The 18,496-nt window shown below is 60.1% G+C and overlaps 1 protein-coding gene across 1 annotated transcript in view; it reads left to right on the top strand.

The window, feature by feature from the left end:
- Window positions 1-18,496, top strand: part of LOC121273992 (POU domain, class 2, transcription factor 2-like) — a 507,999-nt gene that overhangs the window by 471,903 nt on the left and 17,600 nt on the right. Inside the window, exons 13-14 of the mRNA XM_041181124.1 lie at window positions 2,059-2,206; window positions 4,288-4,361. Coding sequence (XP_041037058.1) covers window positions 2,059-2,206; window positions 4,288-4,361 — 222 coding nt within the window. The remainder of the gene's footprint in view (window positions 1-2,058; window positions 2,207-4,287; window positions 4,362-18,496) is intronic.

Genomic DNA, 18,496 nt, shown 5'->3' with positions numbered 1-18,496 from the left:
GTACAGGGTGAGGGACGTGTACAGGGTGTGGGACGTGTACAGGGTGTGTGACAGGTACAGGGTGAGGGACGGGGACAGGGTGAGGGACGTGTACAGGGTGAGGGACGTGTACAGGATGTGGGACGGGTACAGGGTGAGGGACGGGTACAGGGTGAGGGACGTGTCCAGGGTGTGTGACAGGTACAGGGTGAGGGACGGGTACAGGGTGTGGGACGGGTACAGGGTGAGGGACGTGTACAGGGTGTGGGACGGGTACAGGGTGTGGGACGAGTACAGGGTGAGGGACGGGTACAGGGTGTGGGACGTGTACAGGGTGAGGGACGTGTACAGGGTGTGTGACAGGTACAGGGTGAGGGACGGGGACAGGGTGTGTGACAGGTACAGGGTGAGGGACGGGGACAGGGTGAGGGACGTGTACAGGGTGAGGGACGTGTACAGGATGTGGGACGGGTACAGGGTGAGGGACGGGTACAGGGTGAGGGACGTGTCCAGGGTGTGTGACAGGTACAGGGTGAGGGACGGGTACAGGGTGTGGGACGGGTACAGGGTGAGGGACGTGTACAGGGTGTGGGACGGGTACAGGGTGTGGGACGAGTACAGGGTGAGGGACGGGTACAGGGTGTGGGACGAGTACAGGGTGAGGGACGTGTACAGGATGTGTGACAGGTACAGGGTGTGGGACGTGTACAGGGTGTGTGACAGGTACAGGGTGTGGGACGGGTACAGGGTGAGGGACGGGTACAGGGTGAGGGACGTGTACAGGGTGAGGGACGTGTACAGGGTGTGGGACGGGTACAGGGTGTGGGACGGGTACAGGGTGTGGGACGGGTACAGGGTGTGGGACGGGTACAGGGTGAGGGATGTGTACAGGGTGTGGGACGGGTACAGGGTGTGGGACGGGTACAGGGTGTGGGACGTGTCCAGGGTGTGGGACGTGTCCAGGGTGTGGGACGGGTACAGGGTGTGTGACGGGTACAGGGTGAGGGACGGGTACAGGGTGTGGGACGGGTACAGGGTGAGGGACGTGTACAGGGTGAGGGACGTGTACAGGGTGTGGGACGGGTACAGGGTGTGGGACGGGTACAGGGTGAGGGACGTGTACAGGGTGAGGGACGGGTACAGGGTGTGTGTCAGGTACAGGGTGAGGGACGGGTACAGGGTGTGTGACGGGTACAGGGTGAGGGACGGGTACAGGGTGTGGGACATGTACAGGGTGAGGGACGAGTACAGGGTGTGGGACGTGTACAGGGTGTGGGACGGGTACAGGGTGAGGGACGGGGAGAGGGTGAGGGATGGGTACAGGGTGTGGGACGGGTACAGGGTGAGGGACGTGTACAGGGTGTGGGACGGGTACAGGGTGAGGGACGTGTACAGGGTGTGGGACGTGTACAGGGTGAGGGACGGGTACAGGGTGTGGGACGGGTACAGGGTGAGGGACGTGTACAGGGTGAGGGACGTGTACAGGGTGTGGGACGGGTACAGGGTATGGGACGGGTACAGGGTGTGGGACATGTACAGGGTGTGGGACGTGTACAGGGTGTGTGACAGGTACAGGGTGAGGGACGGGGACAGGGTGTGTGACAGGTACAGGGTGAGGGACGTGTACAGGGTGTGGGACATGTACAGGGTGTGGGACGTGTACAGGGTATGGGACGGGTACAGGGTGTGGGACATGTACAGGGTGTGGGACGTGTACAGGGTGTGGGACGGGTACAGGGTGTGGGACGGGTATAGGGTGTGGGACGTGTACAGGGTGAGGGACGTGTACAGGGTGAGGGACGTGTACAGGGTGTGGGACGTGTACAGGGTGTGGGACGTGTCCAGGGTATGGGACGGGTACAGGGTGTGGGACGGGTACAGGGTGTGGGACATGTACAGGGTGTGGGACGGGTACAGGGTGTGGGACGGGTACAGGGTGTGGGACATGTATAGGGTGTGGGACGTGTCCAGGGTGTGTGACAGGTACAGGGTGTGGGACGTGTACAGGGTGTGTGACGGGTACAGGGTGTGTGACGGGTACTCAGAGTTGGTATTAATGTTCTCTCGATTCCCTTGCAGTGACCACGATGTCTGCCGCTGGTACGATGCACACTCCCAGGATGACTGGGAGCTCCATGGCAGCGCTGAACACCTCTCCCACCTCACCCCTCAATGGCACAAACAGCAGCCACTCATTGGCACTGTCGGGCATGAGCTCCAGCACAGGGTAAGGACAGGCCAGCAGTGGATCTAACAGACCAGCATTACTCTCAGCCACATTCACCAACCTGCTCACAGCATCAAGGGCTCACAGGGACCACAGTAAATCTCAGAGAGATTGGGGTCTAACTCGGGCGGGCGGGTGGTGGGGGGGGGGGTGGTGTGGGGCCTGGTATCAGGGTCTAACTCGGGGGGAATGTGGATTGAGGAGGTGAAGAGGGGAGGAGAGATTCTTGGAGACAGAAACAAAATGATGAACTGAAGAGAGAAGTTGGGGAATGACCCTGGGAAAGTGGGAAAGAGAGAGAGCGGGAGAGAGAGAGCAGGAGGGAGAGAGCGGGAGGGAGAGAGCGGGAGAGAGAGAGAGGGAGGGAGAGAGAGGGAGGGAGAGAGAGGGAGGGAGAGAGCGGGAGGGAGAGAGCGGGAGGGAGAGAGCGGGACAGAGAGAGCGGGAGGGAGAGAGCGGGAGGGAGAAAGCGGGAGAGAGACGGGAGGAGAGAGAGCGGGGGGAGAGATCGGGGGGAGAGAGCGGGAGGGAGAGAGCGGGAGAGAGAGAAGGGGATAGAGAGAGAGTGGGAGAGAGAGAGCGGGAGGGAGAGAGCGGGAGAGAGAGAGAGGGAGAGAGAGAGAGGGAGAGAGAGAGAGGGAGGGAGAGAGCGGGAGGGAGAGAGCAGGAGTCATGGAGAAGGACAGGGAGATAGTGGAAAACAGATTGAGAAATGGAGAGTTTAGACCGGGGGGGGGGGTTTCGATTCTGGATGTTGGGCTCCACTATTGTCAATGTGAGTTTCCTGCAGAGGGAGCTTCTGCTCCCTCGGAATTTACCCCCTCATCCACCCTTCCACCCCCTCCCCTCCCTTATTCCTCCCCTCCCATTCTCCACCTCACCCCTCCCCCGTACTCCTCCCCCACCCCTTCTGTCCCACAATCCTGCCCTTCCCTCCACCCCACCCCCACGCCTCTCCTACCCCCAATCTGCCCCACCCCACTCCTCCCCCTCTTCCCTTCCCTCATTTCTCCCCCACTCCGGCTCCTCCCCTCCTCTCCCTCCACACCTTCCCTCCTCTACCCTCCCCCACTCCCACCCCTAGCCCCTCCCCAAACCCTCCTCTACCCTCCCCCAAACCCACCCCTACCCCCTCCCCCACCCTCCTCTACCCTCCCCCACCCCCACCCCTACCCCCTCCCCCACCCTCCTCTACCCTCCCCCACTCCCACCCCTACCCCCTCCCCCACCCCCACCCCCTCCCCCACCCTCCTCTACCCTCCCCCACTCCCACCCCTACCCCCTCCCCCACCCTCCTCTACCCTCCCTGACTCCCACCTCTACCCCCTCCCCCACCATCCTCCACCCTCCCTGACTCCCACCTCTACCCCCTCCCCCACCCCCACCCCTACCCCCTCCCCCACCCTCCTCTACCCTCCCCCACTCCCACACCTACCCCCTCCCCCACCCCCACCCCTACCCCCTCCCCCACCCTCCTCTACCCTCCCCCACTCCCACCCCTACCCCCTCCCCCACCCTCCTCTACCCTCCCCCACTCCCACCCCTACCCCCTCCCCCACCCTCCTCTACCCTCCCCCACTCCCACCCCTACCCCCTCCCCCACCCCCACCCCCTCCCCCACCCTCCTCTACCCTCCCCCACCCCCACCCCTACCCCCTCCCCCACCCTCCTCTACCCTCCCCTGCTCCTGCTCCTCTCCTTCCTTCTGCCACTCTCCCCTGACTTCTCCCACCCCTCCCCACACCCCCACACCTCTCCCTCCCCCACCCTCCTCACCCCTTCCCCACCCACTCCTCCCCCTGCTCCCCCCCACCCCACTGCTCTCCCCTCACTCCTGCCCCAACATTCCTCCCCATTTCTCCTACCCCCTCCCCTCACTCCTCCTCCCTCCCACCTAGGCCTCCACCCCACCTCCCTCCACACTCTACAGTTCCTCCCCTTCCACTGCTACCCACCGCTCCTGCCCTTAACCCCCCCCCACCCCCCCGCCACACTCATGCCCCCCTCTCCACCATCACCGCCCCCCCCTGTGTCTGGGGTGAGCAGACATTCTGAATGCCTTTTGTTTGGTTCGATTCCAGGAGCTCAGTGCTGAGTGTGAACCAAGGAATTAATCCCTCACTTATGGCCAACAACCCTTTAGCCACCATCCAAGGTTTGTTTGTATCTGTCAATCAAACTCATTCCATCTCCCATTGTCCAGTCCACGCACTCATCCTTTCCCACGTCCCACTCCATAAATCTCCCATAATCACTCCATACATGTCGAACATGCCCCTCCCCTGAAGGTGCTGACTCTCTCTCCCCCTCCCCTGAAGGTGCTGACTCTCTCTCCCCCTCCCCTGAAGGTGCTGACTCTCTCTCCCCCTCCCCTGAAGGTGCTGACTCTCTCTCCCCCTCCCCTGAAGGTGCTGACTCTCTCTCCCCCTCCCCTGAAGGTGCTGACTCTCTCTCCCCCTCCCCTGAAGGTGCTGACTCTCTCTCCCCCTCCCCCTCCCCTGAAGGTGCTGACTCTCTCTCCCCCTCCCCTCCCCTGAAGGTGCTGACTCTCTCTCCCCCTCCCCTGAAGGTGCTGACTCTCTCTCCCCCTCCCCTGAAGGTGCTGACTCTCTCTCCCCCTCCCCTGAAGGTGCTGACTCTCTCTCCCCCTCCCCTGAAGGTGCTGACTCTCTCTCCCCCTCCCCTGAAGGTGCTGACTCCTCCTCCCCCTCCCCTGAAGGTGCTGACTCTCTCTCCCCCTCCCCTCCCCTGAAGGTGCTGACTCTCTCTCCCCCTCCCCTGAAGGTGCTGACTCTCTCTCCCCCTCCCCTGAAGGTGCTGACTCTCTCTCCTCCCCCTCCCCTGAAGGTGCTGACTCTCTCTCCCCCTCCCCTGAAGGTGCTGACTCTCTCTCCCCCTCCCCTGAAGGTGCTGACTCTCTCTCCCCCTCCCCCTCCCCTGAAGGTGCTGACTCTCTCTCCCCCTCCCCTGAAGGTGCTGACTCTCTCTCCCCCTCCCCTGAAGGTGCTGACTCTCTCTCCCCCTCCCCTGAAGGTGCTGACTCTCTCTCCCCCTCCCCTGAAGGTGCTGACTCTCTCTCCCCCTCCCCTGAAGGTGCTGACTCTCTCTCCCCCTCCCCTGAAGGTGCTGACTCTCTCTCCCCCTCCCCCTCCCCTGAAGGTGCTGACTCTCTCTCCCCCTCCCCTGAAGGTGCTGACTCTCTCTCCCCCTCCCACTCCCCTGAAGGTGCTGACTCTCTCTCCCCCTCCCCTGAAGGTGCTGACTCTCTCTCCCCCTCCCCTGAAGGTGCTGACTCTCTCTCCCCCTCCCCCTCCCCTGAAGGTGCTGACTCTCTCTCCCCCTCCCCTGAAGGTGCTGACTCTCCCTCCCCCTCCCCTGAAGGTGCTGACTCTCTCTCCCCCTCCCCCTCCCCTGAAGGTGCTGACTCTCTCTCCCCCTCCCCTGAAGGTGCTGACTCTCTCTCCTCCTCCCCTGAAGGTGCTGACTCTCTCTCCCCCTCCCCTGAAGGTGCTGACTCTCTCTCCCCCTCCCCTGAAGGTGCTGACTCTCTCTCCCCCTCCCCCTCCCCTGAAGGTGCTGACTCTCTCTCCCCCTCCCCCTCCCCTGAAGGTGCTGACTCTCTCTCCCTCCCCTCCCCTGAAGGTGCTGACTCTCTCTCCCCCTCCCCTGAAGGTGCTGACTCTCTCTCCCCCTCCCCCTCCCCTGAAGGTGCTGACTCTCTCTCCCCCTCCCCTGAAGGTGCTGACTCTCTCTCCCCCTCCCTGAAGGTGCTGACTCTCTCTCCCCTCCCCTGAAGGTGCTGACTCTCTCTCCCCCTCCCCTGAAGGTGCTGACTCTCTCTCCCCCTCCCCCTCCCCTGAAGGGTGCTGACTCTCTCTCCCCCTCCCCTGAAGGTGCTGACTCTCTCTCCCCCTCCCCCTCCCCTGAAGGTGCTGACTCTCTCTCCCCCTCCCCTGAAGGTGCTGACTCTCTCTCTCCCCCTCCCCTGAAGGTGCTGACTCTCTCTCTCCCCCTCCCCTGAAGGTGCTGACTCTCTCTCCCCCTCCCCTGAAGGTGCTGACTCTCTCTCCCCCTCCCCTGAAGGTGCTGACTCTCTCTCCCCCTCCCCTGAAGGTGCTGACTCTCTCTCCCCCTCCCCTGAAGGTGCTGACTCTCTCTCCCCCTCCCCTGAAGGTGCTGACTCTCTCTCCCCCCTCCCCTGAAGGTGCTGACTCTCTCTCCCCCTCCCCTGAAGGTGCTGACTCTCTCTCCCCCTCCCCTGAAGGTGCTGACTCTCTCTCCCCCTCCCCTGAAGGTGCTGACTCTCTCTCCCCCTCCCCTGAAGGTGCTGACTCTCTCTCCCCCTCCCCTGAAGGTGCTGACTCTCTCTCCCCCTCCCCTGAAGGTGCTGACTCTCTCTCCCCCTCCCCTGAAGGTGCTGACTCTCTCTCCCCCTCCCCTGAAGGTGCTGACTCTCTCTCCCCCTCCCCCTCCCCTGAAGGTGCTGACTCTCTCTCTCCCCCTCCCCTGAAGGTGCTGACTCTCTCTCCCCTCCCCTCCCCTGAAGGTGCTGACTCTCTCTCCCCCTCCCCTGAAGGTGCTGACTCTCTCTCCCCCTCCCCTGAAGGTGCTGACTCTCTCTCCCCCTCCCCTGAAGGTGCTGACTCTCTCTCCCCCTCCCCTGAAGGTGCTGACTCTCTCTCCCCCTCCCCTGAAGGTGCTGACTCTCTCTCCCCCTCCCCTGAAGGTGCTGACTCTCTCTCCCCCTCCCCTGAAGGTGCTGACTCTCTCTCCCCCTCCCCCTCCCCTGAAGGTGCTGACTCTCTCTCCCCCTCCCCCTCCCCTGAAGGTGCTGACTCTCTCTCCCCCTCCCCTGAAGGTGCTGACTCTCTCTCCCCCTCCCCCTCCCCTGAAGGTGCTGACTCTCTCTCCCCCTCCCCTGAAGGTGCTGACTCTCTCTCCCCCTCCCCTCCCCTGAAGGTGCTGACTCTCTCTCCTCCCCCTCCCCTGAAGGTGCTGACTCTCTCTCCCCCTCCCCTGAAGGTGCTGACTCTCTCTCCCCCTCCCCTGAAGGTGCTGACTCTCTCTCCCCCTCCCCTGAAGGTGCTGACTCTCTCTCCCCCCTCCCCTGAAGGTGCTGACTCTCTCTCCCCCTCCCCTGAAGGTGCTGACTCTCTCTCCCCCTCCCCTGAAGGTGCTGACTCTCTCTCCCCCTCCCCTGAAGGTGCTGACTCTCTCTCCCCCCTCCCCTGAAGGTGCTGACTCTCTCTCCCCCTCCCCTGAAGGTGCTGACTCTCTCTCCCCCTCCCCTGAAGGTGCTGACTCTCTCTCCCCCTCCCCTGAAGGTGCTGACTCTCTCTCCCCCTCCCCTGAAGGTGCTGACTCTCTCTCCCCCTCCCCTGAAGGTGCTGACTCTCTCTCCCCCTCCCCTGAAGGTGCTGACTCTCTCTCCCCCTCCCCTGAAGGTGCTGACTCTCTCTCCCCCTCCCCTGAAGGTGCTGACTCTCTCTCCCCTCCCCCTCCCCTGAAGGTGCTGACTCTCTCTCCCCCTCCCCTGAAGGTGCTGACTCTCTCTCCCCCTCCCCTGAAGGTGCTGACTCTCTCTCCCCCTCCCCTGAAGGTGCTGACTCTCTCTCCCCTCCCCCTCCCCTGAAGGTGCTGACTCTCTCTCCCCCTCCCCTGAAGGTGCTGACTCTCTCTCCCCCTCCCCTGAAGGTGCTGACTCTCTCTCCCCCTCCCCTGAAGGTGCTGACTCTCTCTCCCCCTCCCCTGAAGGTGCTGACTCTCTCTCCCCCTCCCCTGAAGGTGCTGACTCTCTCTCCCCCTCCCCTGAAGGGTGCTGACTCTCTCTCCCCCCTCCCCTGAAGGTGCTGACTCTCTCTCCCCCTCCCCTGAGGGTGCTGACTCTCTCTCCCCCTCCCCTGAAGGTGCTGACTCTCTCTCCCCCTCCCCTGAAGGTGCTGACTCTCTCTCCCCCTCCCCTGAAGGTGCTGACTCTCTCTCCCCCTCCCCTGAAGGTGCTGACTCTCTCTCCCCCTCCCCTGAAGGTGCTGACTCTCTCTCCCCCTCCCCTGAAGGTGCTGACTCTCTCTCTCCCCCTCCCTGAAGGTGCTGACTCTCTCTCCCCCTCCCCTGAAGGTGCTGACTCTCTCTCCCCCTCCCCTGAAGGTGCTGACTCTCTCTCCCCCTCCCCCTCCCCTGAAGGTGCTGACTCTCTCTCCCCCTCCCCCTCCCCTGAAGGTGCTGACTCTCTCTCCCCCTCCCCTGAAGGTGCTGACTCTCTCTCCCCCTCCCCTGAAGGTGCTGACTCTCTCTCCCCCTCCCCTGAAGGTGCTGACTCTCTCTCCCCCTCCCCCTCCCCTGAAGGTGCTGACTCTCTCTCCCTCCCCCTCCCCTGAAGGTGCTGACTCTCTCTCCCCCTCCCCTGAAGGTACTGACTCTCTCTCACCCTCCCCCTCCCCTGAAGGTGCTGACTCTCTCTCCCCCTCCCCTGAAGGTGCTGACTCTCTCTCCCCCCCCTCCCCTGAAGGTGCTGACTCTCTCTCCCCCTCCCCCTCCCCTGAAGGTGCTGACTCTCTCTCCCCCTCTCCCTCCCCTGAAGGTGCTGACTCTCTCTCCCCCTCCCCTGAAGGTGCTGACTCTCTCTCCCCCTCCCCCTCCCCTGAAGGTGCTGACTCTCTCTCCCCCTCCCCCTCCCCTGAAGGTGCTGACTCTCTCTCTCCCCCTCCCCTGAAGGTGCTGACTCTCTCTCCCCCTCCCCCTCCCCTGAAGGTGCTGACTCTCTCTCTCCCTCCCTCCCCTGAAGGTGCTGACTCTCTCTCCCCCTCCCCTGAAGGTGCTGACTCTCTCTCCCCCTCCCCTGAAGGTGCTGACTCTCTCTCCCCCTCCCCTGAAGGTGCTGACTCTCTCTCCCCTCCCCTGAAGTGCTGACTCTCTCTCCCCCTCCCCTGAAGGTGCTGACTCTCTCTCCCCCCCTCCCCTGAAGGTGCTGACTCTCTCTCCCCCCTCCCCTGAAGGTGCTGACTCTCTCTCCCCCTCCCCTGAAGGTGCTGACTCTCTCTCCTCCCCTCCCCTGAAGGTGCTGACTCTCTCTCCCCCTCCCCTGAAGGTGCTGACTCTCTCTCCCCCTCCCTGAAGGTGCTGACTCTCTCTCCCCCTCCCCTGAAGGTGCTGACTCTCTCTCCCCCTCCCCTGAAGGTGCTGACTCTCTCTCCCCCTCCCCTGAAGTGCTGACTCTCTCTCCTCCCCCTCCCCTGAAGGTGCTGACTCTCTCTCCCCTCCCCTGAAGGTGCTGACTCTCTCTCCCCCTCCCCTGAAGGTGCTGACTCTCTCTCCCCTCCCCCTCCCCTGAAGGTGCTGACTCTCTCTCCCCCCCCTCCCCTGAAGGTGCTGACTCTCTCTCCCCCTCCCCTGAAGGTGCTGACTCTCTCTCCCCCTCCCCTGAAGGTGCTGACTCTCTCTCCCCCCTCCCCTGAAGGTGCTGACTCTCTCTCCCCCTCCCCCTCCCCTGAAGGTGCTGACTCTCTCTCCCCCTCCCCCTCCCCTGAAGGTGCTGACTCTCTCTCCCCCTCCCCTCCCCTGAAGGTGCTGACTCTCTCTCCCCCTCCCCTGAAGGTGCTGACTCTCTCTCCCCCTCCCCTGAAGGTGCTGACTCTCTCTCCCCCTCCCCTGAAGGTGCTGACTCTCTCTCCCCCTCCCCTGAAGGTGCTGACTCTCTCTCCCCCTCCCCCTCCCCTGAAGGTGCTGACTCTCTCTCCCCCTCCCCTGAAGGTGCTGACTCTCTCTCCCCTCCCCCTCCCCTGAAGGTGCTGACTCTCTCCTCCCCCTCCCCTGAAGGTGCTGACTCTCTCTCCCCCTCCCCTGAAGGTGCTGACTCTCTCTCCCCCTCCCTGAAGGTGCTGACTCTCTCTCCCCCTCCCCTCCTGAAGGTGCTGACTCTCTCTCCCCCTCCCCTGAAGGTGCTGACTCTCTCTCCCCTCCCCTGAAGGTGCTGACTCTCTCTCCCCCTCCCCTGAAGGTGCTGACTCTCTCTCCCCCTCCCCTGAAGGTGCTGACTCTCTCTCTCCCCTCCCCTGAAGGTGCTGACTCTCTCTCCCCCTCCCCTCCCCTGAAGGTGCTGACTCTCTCCCCCTCCCCCTCCCTGAAGGTGCTGACTCTCTCTCCCCCTCCCCCTACCCTGAAGGTGCTGACTCTCTCTCCTCCTCCCCTGAAGGTGCTGACTCTCTCTCCCCTCCCCTGAAGGTGCTGACTCTCTCTCCCTTCCCTGAAGGTGCTGACTCTCTCTCCCCCTCCCCTGAAGGTGCTGACTCTCTCTCCCCCTCCCCTGAAGGTGCTGACTCTCTCTCCCCCTCCCCTGAAGGTGCTGACTCTCTCTCCCCCTCCCCTGAAGGTGCTGACTCTCTCTCCCCCCTCCCCTGAAGGTGCTGACTCTCTCTCCCCCTCCCCCTCCCCTGAAGGTGCTGACTCTCTCTCCCCCTCCCCTGAAGGTGCTGACTCTCTCTCCCCCTCCCCTGAAGGTGCTGACTCTCTCTCCCCCTCCCCTGAAGGTGCTGACTCTCTCTCTCCCCCTCCCCTGAAGGTGCTGACTCTCTCTCCCCCTCCCCTGAAGGTGCTGACTCTCTCTCCCCTCCCCCTCCCCTGAAGGTGCTGACTCTCTCTCTCCCCCTCCCCTGAAGGTGCTGACTCTCTCTCCCCCTCCCCTGAAGGTGCTGACTCTCTCTCTCCCCCTCCCCTGAAGGTGCTGACTCTCTCTCCGCCCTCCCATGAAGGTGCTGACTCTCTCTCCCCCTCCCCTGAAGGTGCTGACTCTCTCTTCCCCCCCTCCCCTGAAGGTGCTGACTCCTCTCTCCCCTCCCCTTAAGGTGCTGACTCTCTCTCCCCCTCCCCTGAAGGTGCTGGACTCTCTCTTCCCCCTCCCCTGAAGGTGCTGACTCTCTCTCCCCCTCCCCTGAAGGTGCTGACTCTCTCCTCCCCCTCCCCTGAAGGGTGCTGACTCTCTCTCCCCCTCCCCTGAAGGTGCTGACTCTCTCTCCCCCTCCCCCTCCCCTGAAGGTGCTGACTCTCTCTCCCCTCCCCCTCCCCTGAAGGTGCAGACTCTCTCCTCTCCCCCCTCCCCTGAAGGTGCTGACTCTCTCTCCCCCTCCCCTGAAGGTGCTGACTCTCTCTTCTCTCCCCCTCCCCTGAAGGTGCTGACTCTCTCTCACCCTCCCCCTCCCCTGAAGGTGCTGACTCTCTCTCCCCCTCCCCTGAAGGTGCTGACTCTCTCTCTCTCCCTCCCCTGAAGGTGCTGACTCTCTCTCCCCCTCCCCCTCCCCTGAAGGTGCTGACTCTCTCTCCCCCTCCCCTGAAGGTGCTGACTCTCTCTCCCCCTCCCCTGAAGGTGCTGACTCTCTCTCCCCCCTCCCCTGAAGGTGCTGACTCTCTCTCCCCCTCCCCTGAAGGTGCTGACTCTCTCTCCCCCTCCCCTGAAGGTGCTGACTCTCTCTCCCCCTCCCCTGAAGGTGCTGACTCTCTCTCCCCCTCCCCTGAAGGTGCTGACTCTCTCTCCCCCTCCCCTGAAGGTGCTGACTCTCTCTCCCCCTCCCCTGAAGGTGCTGACTCTCTCTCCCCCTCCCCTGAAGGTGCTGACTCTCTCTCCCCCTCCCCTGAAGGTGCTGACTCTCTCTCCCCCTCCCCTGAAGGTGCTGACTCTCTCTCCCCCTCCCCCTCCCTGAAGGTGCTGACTCTCTCTCCCCCTCCCCTGAAGGTGCTGACTCTCTCTCCCCCTCCCCTGAAGGTGCTGACTTCTCTCTCCCCCTCCCCCTCCCCTGAAGGTGCTGACTCTCTCTCCCCCTCCCCTGAAGGTGCTGACTCTCTCTCCCCCTCCCCTGAAGTGCTGACTCTCTCTCCCCCTCCCCCTCCCCTGAAGGTGCTGACTCTCTCTCCCCCTCCCCCTCCCCTGAAGGTGCTGACTCTCTCTCCCCCTCCCCCTCCCCTGAAGGTGCTGACTCTCTCTCCCCCTCCCCTGAAGGTGCTGACTCTCTCTCCCCTCCCCCTCCCCTGAAGGTGCTGACTCTCTCTCCCCCTCCCCCTCCCCTGAAGGTGCTGACTCTCTCTCCCCCTCCCCCTGAAGGTGCTGACTCTCTCTCCCCCTCCCCCTCCCCTGAAGGTGCTGACTCTCTCTCCCCCTCCCCCTCCCCTGAAGGTGCTGACTCTCTCTCCCCCTCCCCCTCCCCTGAAGGTGCTGACTCTCTCTCCCCCTCCCCTCCCCTGAAGGTGCTGACTCTCTCTCCGTCCCCCTCCCTGAAGGTGCTGACCTCTCTCTCCCCCTCCCGCCTCCCCTCTAGGTGCTGACTCGCTTCTCCTCCACTCCCCTCACCCCTGAAGGTGCTGACTCTCTCTCGCCCCCCTCTCCCTCCCCCCTGAAGGTGCTGACTCTCTCTCCCCCCTCCCCTGAAGGTGCTGACTCTCTTCTCCCTCCTCCCCTGAAGGGTGCTGACGCTCGCTACCCTCCCCTGAAGGTCTCCTCTCTCCCCCTCCCCCCTGAAGGTGCTGACCGTCTCTCTCCCCCTCCCCTGAAGGTGCTGACTCTCTCTCCCCCTCCCCCCTGAAGGTGCTGACTCTCTCTCCTCCCTCCCCCGTCCCCTGAAGGTGGCTGACTCTCTCTCCCTCCCCCCCCTCCCCTGAAGGTGCTGACTCTCTCTCCCCCTCCCCTGAAGGTGCTGACCTCTCTCTCCCCTCCCCCTCCCCGAAGGTGCTGACTCTCTCTCCCCCTCTCCCCTCCCGCTGAAGGTGGCTGACTCTCTCTCCCCTCCCCTCCCCTGAAGGTGCTGACTCTCTCTCCTCCCCCTCCCCTGAAGGTGCTGACTCTCTCTCCCCTCCCCTCCCCTGAAGGTGCTGACTCTCTCTCTCTCCCCCTCCCCTGAAGGTGCTGACTCTCTCTCCCCCTCCCCTGAAGGTGCTGACTCTCTCTCCCCCTCCCCTCCCCTGAAGGTGCTGACTCTCCTCCCCTCCCCCTCCCCTGAAGGTGCTGACTCTCTCTCCCCCTCCCCTGAAGGTGCTGACTCTCTCTCCCCCTCCCCTGAAGGTGCTGACTCTCTCTCCCCCTCCCCTCCCTGAAGGTGCTGACTCTCTCTCCCCTCCCCCTCCCCTGAAGGTGCTGACTCTCTCTCCCCCTCCCCCTCCCCTGAAGGTGCTGACTCTCTCTCCCCCTCCCCCTCCCCTGAAGGTGCTGACTCTCTCTCCCCCTCCCCTGAAGGTGCTGACTCTCTCTCCCCCTCCCCCTCCCCTGAAGGTGCTGACTCTCTCTCCCCCTCCCCTGAAGGTGCTGACTCTCTCTCCCCCTCCCCTGAAGGTGCTGACTCTCTCTCCCCCTCCCCTGAAGGTGCTGACTCTCTCTCCCCCTCCCCCTCCCCTGAAGGTGCTGACTCTCTCTCCCCCTCCCCCTCCCCTGAAGGTGCTGACTCTCTCTCCCCCTCCCCCTCCCCTGAAGGTGCTGACTCTCTCTCCCCCTCCCCTGAAGGTGCTGACTCTCTCTCCCCCCTCCCCTGAAGGTGCTGACTCTCTCTCCCCCTCCCCTGAAGGTGCTGACTCTCTCTCCCCCTCCCCCTCCCCTGAAGGTGCTGACTCTCTCTCCCCCTCCCCTGAAGGTGCTGACTCTCTCTCCCCCTCCCCTGAAGGTGCTGACTCTCTCTCCCCCTCCCCCTCCCCTGAAGGTGATGACTCTCTCTCCCCCTCCCCCTCCCCTGAAGGTGCTGACTCTCTCTCCCCCTCCCCTGAAGGTGCTGACTCTCTCTCCCCCTCCCCTGAAGGTGCTGACTCTCTCTCCCCCTCCCCTGAAGGTGCTGACTCTCTCTCCCCCTCCCCTGAAGGTGCTGACTCTCTCTCCCCCTCCCCTGAAGGTGCTGACTCTCTCTCCCCCTCCCCTGAAGGTGCTGACTCTCTCTCCCCCTCCCCTGAAGGTGCTGACTCTCTCTCCCCCTCCCTGAAGGTGCTGACTCTCTCTCCCCCTCCCCTGAAGGTGCTGACTCTCTCTCCCCCTCCCCTGAAGGTGCTGACTCTCTCTCCCCCTCCCCTGAAGGTGCTGACTCTCTCTCCCCCTCCCCTGAAGGTGCTGACTCTCTCTCCCCCTCCCCTGAAGGTGCTGACTCTCTCTCCCCCTCCCCTGAAGGTGCTGACTCTCTCTCCCCCTCCCCTGAAGGTGCTGACTCTCTCTCCCCCTCCCCTGAAGGTGCTGACTCTCTCTCCCCCTCCCCTGAAGGTGCTGACTCTCTCTCCCCCTCCCCTGAAGGTGCTGACTCTCTCTCCCCCTCCCCCTCCCCTGAAGGTGCTGACTCTCTCTCCCCCTCCCCCTCCCCTGAAGGTGCTGACTCTCTCTCCCCCTCCCCTGAAGGTGCTGACTCTCTCTCCCTCTCCCCCTCCCCTAAAAGGTGCTGACTCTCTCTCCCCCTCCCCTGAAGGTGCTGACTCTCTCTCCCCCTCCCCTGAAGGTGCTGACTCTCTCTCCCCTTCCCCTGAAGGTGCTGAATCTCTCTCCCCCTCCCCTGAAGGTGCTGACTCTCTCTCCCCCTCCCCCTCCCCTGAAGGTGCTGACTCTCTCTCCCCCTCCCCTGAAGGTGCTGACTCTCTCTCCCCCTCCCCTGAAGGTGCTGACTCTCTCTCCCCCTCCCCTGAAGGTGCTGACTCTCTCTCCCCCTCCCCTGAAGGTGCTGACTCTCTCTCCCCCTCCCCTGAAGGTGCTGACTCTCTCTCCCCCTCCCCCTCCCCTGAAGGTGCTGACTCTCTCTCCCCCTCCCCTGAAGGTGCTGACTCTCTCTCCCCCTCCCCTGAAGGTGCTGACTCTCTCTCCCCCTTCCCTCCCCTGAAGGTGCTGACTCTCTCTCCCCCTCCCCCTCCCCTGAAGGTGCTGACTCTCTCTCCCCCTCCCCTGAAGGTGCTGACTCTCTCTCCCCCTCCCCCTCCCCTGAAGGTGCTGACTCTCTCTCCCCCTCCCCTGAAGGTGCTGACTCTCTCTCCCCCTCCCCCTCCCCTGAAGGTGCTGACTCTCTCTCCCCCTCCCCTGCAGATGCTCTCTCACTATGTCATCTCTCACTGTGTGCCCTCTCACTGTGTACACTCAGTGTATAACCTCACTGTGTTCTCTCACTCTGTGCTCTTTCCCTGTATACTCTCAGTGTATACCCTCACTATGTTTTCAAACTGTGTACTCTCATTGTATACACTCACTTTGTGCTCTCTCACTCTGTGCTCTCACTGTGTCCTCTTAGTGTATACACTCACTTTGTGCTCTCCCACTGTGTGCTCACCCTGTGTACTGTCAGTGTATATACTCACTTTGTGCTCACACTGTATACTCGCAGCGTATATACACACTGTGTGCTCTTATTGTGTTCTCACACTGTTTACTCTCAGTGTATACGCCCACTGTGTGCTCTCTCATTCTGTGCTCTCTCAATGTGTGTTCATTCCGTGTACTCTCAATGTATATGCTCACTGTATGCTCTCTCACCGTGTACTCTCACTGAGTGCTCTGTGTATACTCTCCCTGTGAATTCTCTCACTGTGTGCTCACACTGTATACTGAGTGTATGCTCTTGCAGTGTACTTTCACTGTATACTCTCACTTTGTACTCTTGGTGTGTACACTCACTATATGCTCACACTGTATTCTCTCACTGTGTATTCTTGGTGTGTACTCTCACTGTGTACTCTCACTGTGTACTCTCAGTGTGTACTCTCATTGTGTACTCACACTGTGTACTCTCACGGTATAATCTCGGTGTGTGCTCACACTGTGTACTCTTGGTGTGTGCTCTCACTGTATACTTTCAGTGTATACTCTCACTCCGGTTTCACTCTCTATTTTCTCACTGTGTACTCCCAGTGTATATTCCACTGTTGCTCTCTCATTGCATGCTCTTATTGTCTACTCACACTGTATACTCTCATTGTGTACTCTCAGTGTATACTGTTACTGTATACTTACACTGTATACTCACACTGTATACTCACACTTTATTCTCACACTTTATACTCACGCTTTATACTCACGCTTTATACTCACATTGTATACTCACACTGTATACTCACACTGTATACTCACACTGTATACTCTCATTATGTACTTTCACTGTATACTCTCACTGTGTACTCTCGGTGTGTACTCTCAGCATGTACTCTCACTGTGTACTCTTGGTGTGTACACTCACTATATGCTCACACTGTATTCTCTCACTGTGTATTCTTGATGTGTACTCTCACTATGCACTCTCAGTGTGTACTCTCATTGTGTACTCACACTGTATACTCTCACGGTATAATCTCGGTGTGTGCTCACACTGTGTACTCTTGGTGTGTGCTCTCACTGTATACTTTCAGTGTATACTCTCACTCCGGTTTCACTCTCTATTTTCTCACTGTGTACTCCCAGTGTATATTCCACTGTTGCTCTCTCATTGCATGCTCTTATTGTGTACTCACACTGTGTGCTCACACTGTATACTCTCATTGTGTACTCTTGGCGTATACTGTCCCTGTATACTGTCCCTGTATACTGTCCCTGTATACTGTCAATGTATACTCACACTTTATACTCACACTTTATACTCACACTTTATACTCACACTTTATACTCACACTGTATACTCACACTTTATACTCACACTGTATACTCACACTGTATACTCTCATTGTGTACTGTCACTGTGTGCTCACACTGTATACTCTCACTGTGTATTCTCGGTATATGTTCTCACTGTGTACTCTCAGTGTATACTTCCATTGTGTACTCACACTCTATACTCTCACTGTGTACTCTTGATGTGTACACTCACTGCATGCTCACACGGTATTCTCTCACTGTGTATTCTTGGTGTGTACTCTCACTGTGTACTCCAGTGTGTACTCTCACTGTGTACTCTCACTGTGTACTCTCACTGTGTACTCTCACTGTGTACTCCAGTGTGTACTCCAGTGTGTACTCTCACGGTGTACTCTCATGTGTACTCTCATGTGTACTCTCATGTGTACTCTCATGTGTACTCTCATGTGTACTCTCATGTGTACTCTCATGTGTACTCTCACTGTAAACTCTCACTGTGTATGCTCACTGTGTACTCTCGGTGTGTACTCTTACTGTGTACTCTCACTGTGTACTCTCACTGTGTACTCTTGGTGTGTGCTCACACAGTATACTCTTACTGTATACTCTTGGTGTGTGCTCACACTGTGTGCTCACACTGTATATTCTCATTGTGTTCTCTCGATGTATACTCTCACAATGTTTTCACACTGTATATTCTCACTGTGTGCTCTCAGTGTACACTCTCACTGTGTACTTTCAGTGTATACTCTCACTCCGTGTTCACACTCTATATTCTCACTGTGGACTCTCAGTATATACTCTCACGGTCTGCTCTCGGTGTATACTTTCACTGTGTGCTCACACTGTATACTCTCATTCTGTGCTCTTGGTGTATACTCTCACTGTGTACTCTCAGTGTATACTCTTACTGTGTACTCTGTGTATGTTCTCAATGTGTACTCTCGGTGTATACTCGCACTATGCTCACGCTGTGTATTCTCATTGTGTACTCTCGGTGTATACTTACACTGTGTACTCATACTGTATGCTCTCACTGTGTATTCTCGGTATATACTCTTATTGTGTGCTCACACTCGATACTCTCACTGTGTACTCTCAGTATGTACACTCACTGTGTAGTTTTGGTGTGCACTCACTATGCTCACACTGTATTCTCTCACTGTGTTTTCTAGGTATGTACTCTCATTGTGTACTCACACTGTATACTTTCACTGTGTACTTTCACTGTGTACTTTCGGTGTGTATTCTTGGTGTGTGCTCTCACTGTGTACTCTCGGTGTATACTCTCACTGTGTACTCTCGGTGTGTGCTCTCGGTGTGTGCTCTCGGTGTGTACTCTCGCTATGTGCACTCAGTGTACTCTCACTGTGTACTCTCACTGTGTACTCTCGGTGTGTGCTCTCAGAGTGTGCTCTAACTGTATACACTCACTTTGTACTCTCACTGTGTACTCACAATGTGTACTCTCAGTGTGTGCTCTCACTGTGTACTCTCACTGTGTACTTTCACTGTGTACTCTCACTGTGTACTCTCAGTGTGTGCTCTCATGTGTACTCTCACTGTGTACTCTCACTGTGTACTCACACTGTGTACTCACACTGTGTACTCACACTGTGTACTCACACTGTGTACTCTCAGTGTGTGCTCGCACTGTGTGCTCGCACTGTGTGCTCGCACTGTGTGCTCTCACTGTGTGCTCTCACTGTGTGCTCTCACTGTGTACTCTCACT

This window comes from Carcharodon carcharias (assembly GCF_017639515.1).
Source record: "Carcharodon carcharias isolate sCarCar2 chromosome 29 unlocalized genomic scaffold, sCarCar2.pri SUPER_29_unloc_10, whole genome shotgun sequence".
Classification (NCBI taxonomy): Eukaryota; Metazoa; Chordata; class Chondrichthyes; order Lamniformes; family Lamnidae; genus Carcharodon; species Carcharodon carcharias.
Note: the sequence above shows the minus strand (reverse complement) of the source record. Positions and strands in the feature narration are given on the sequence as shown.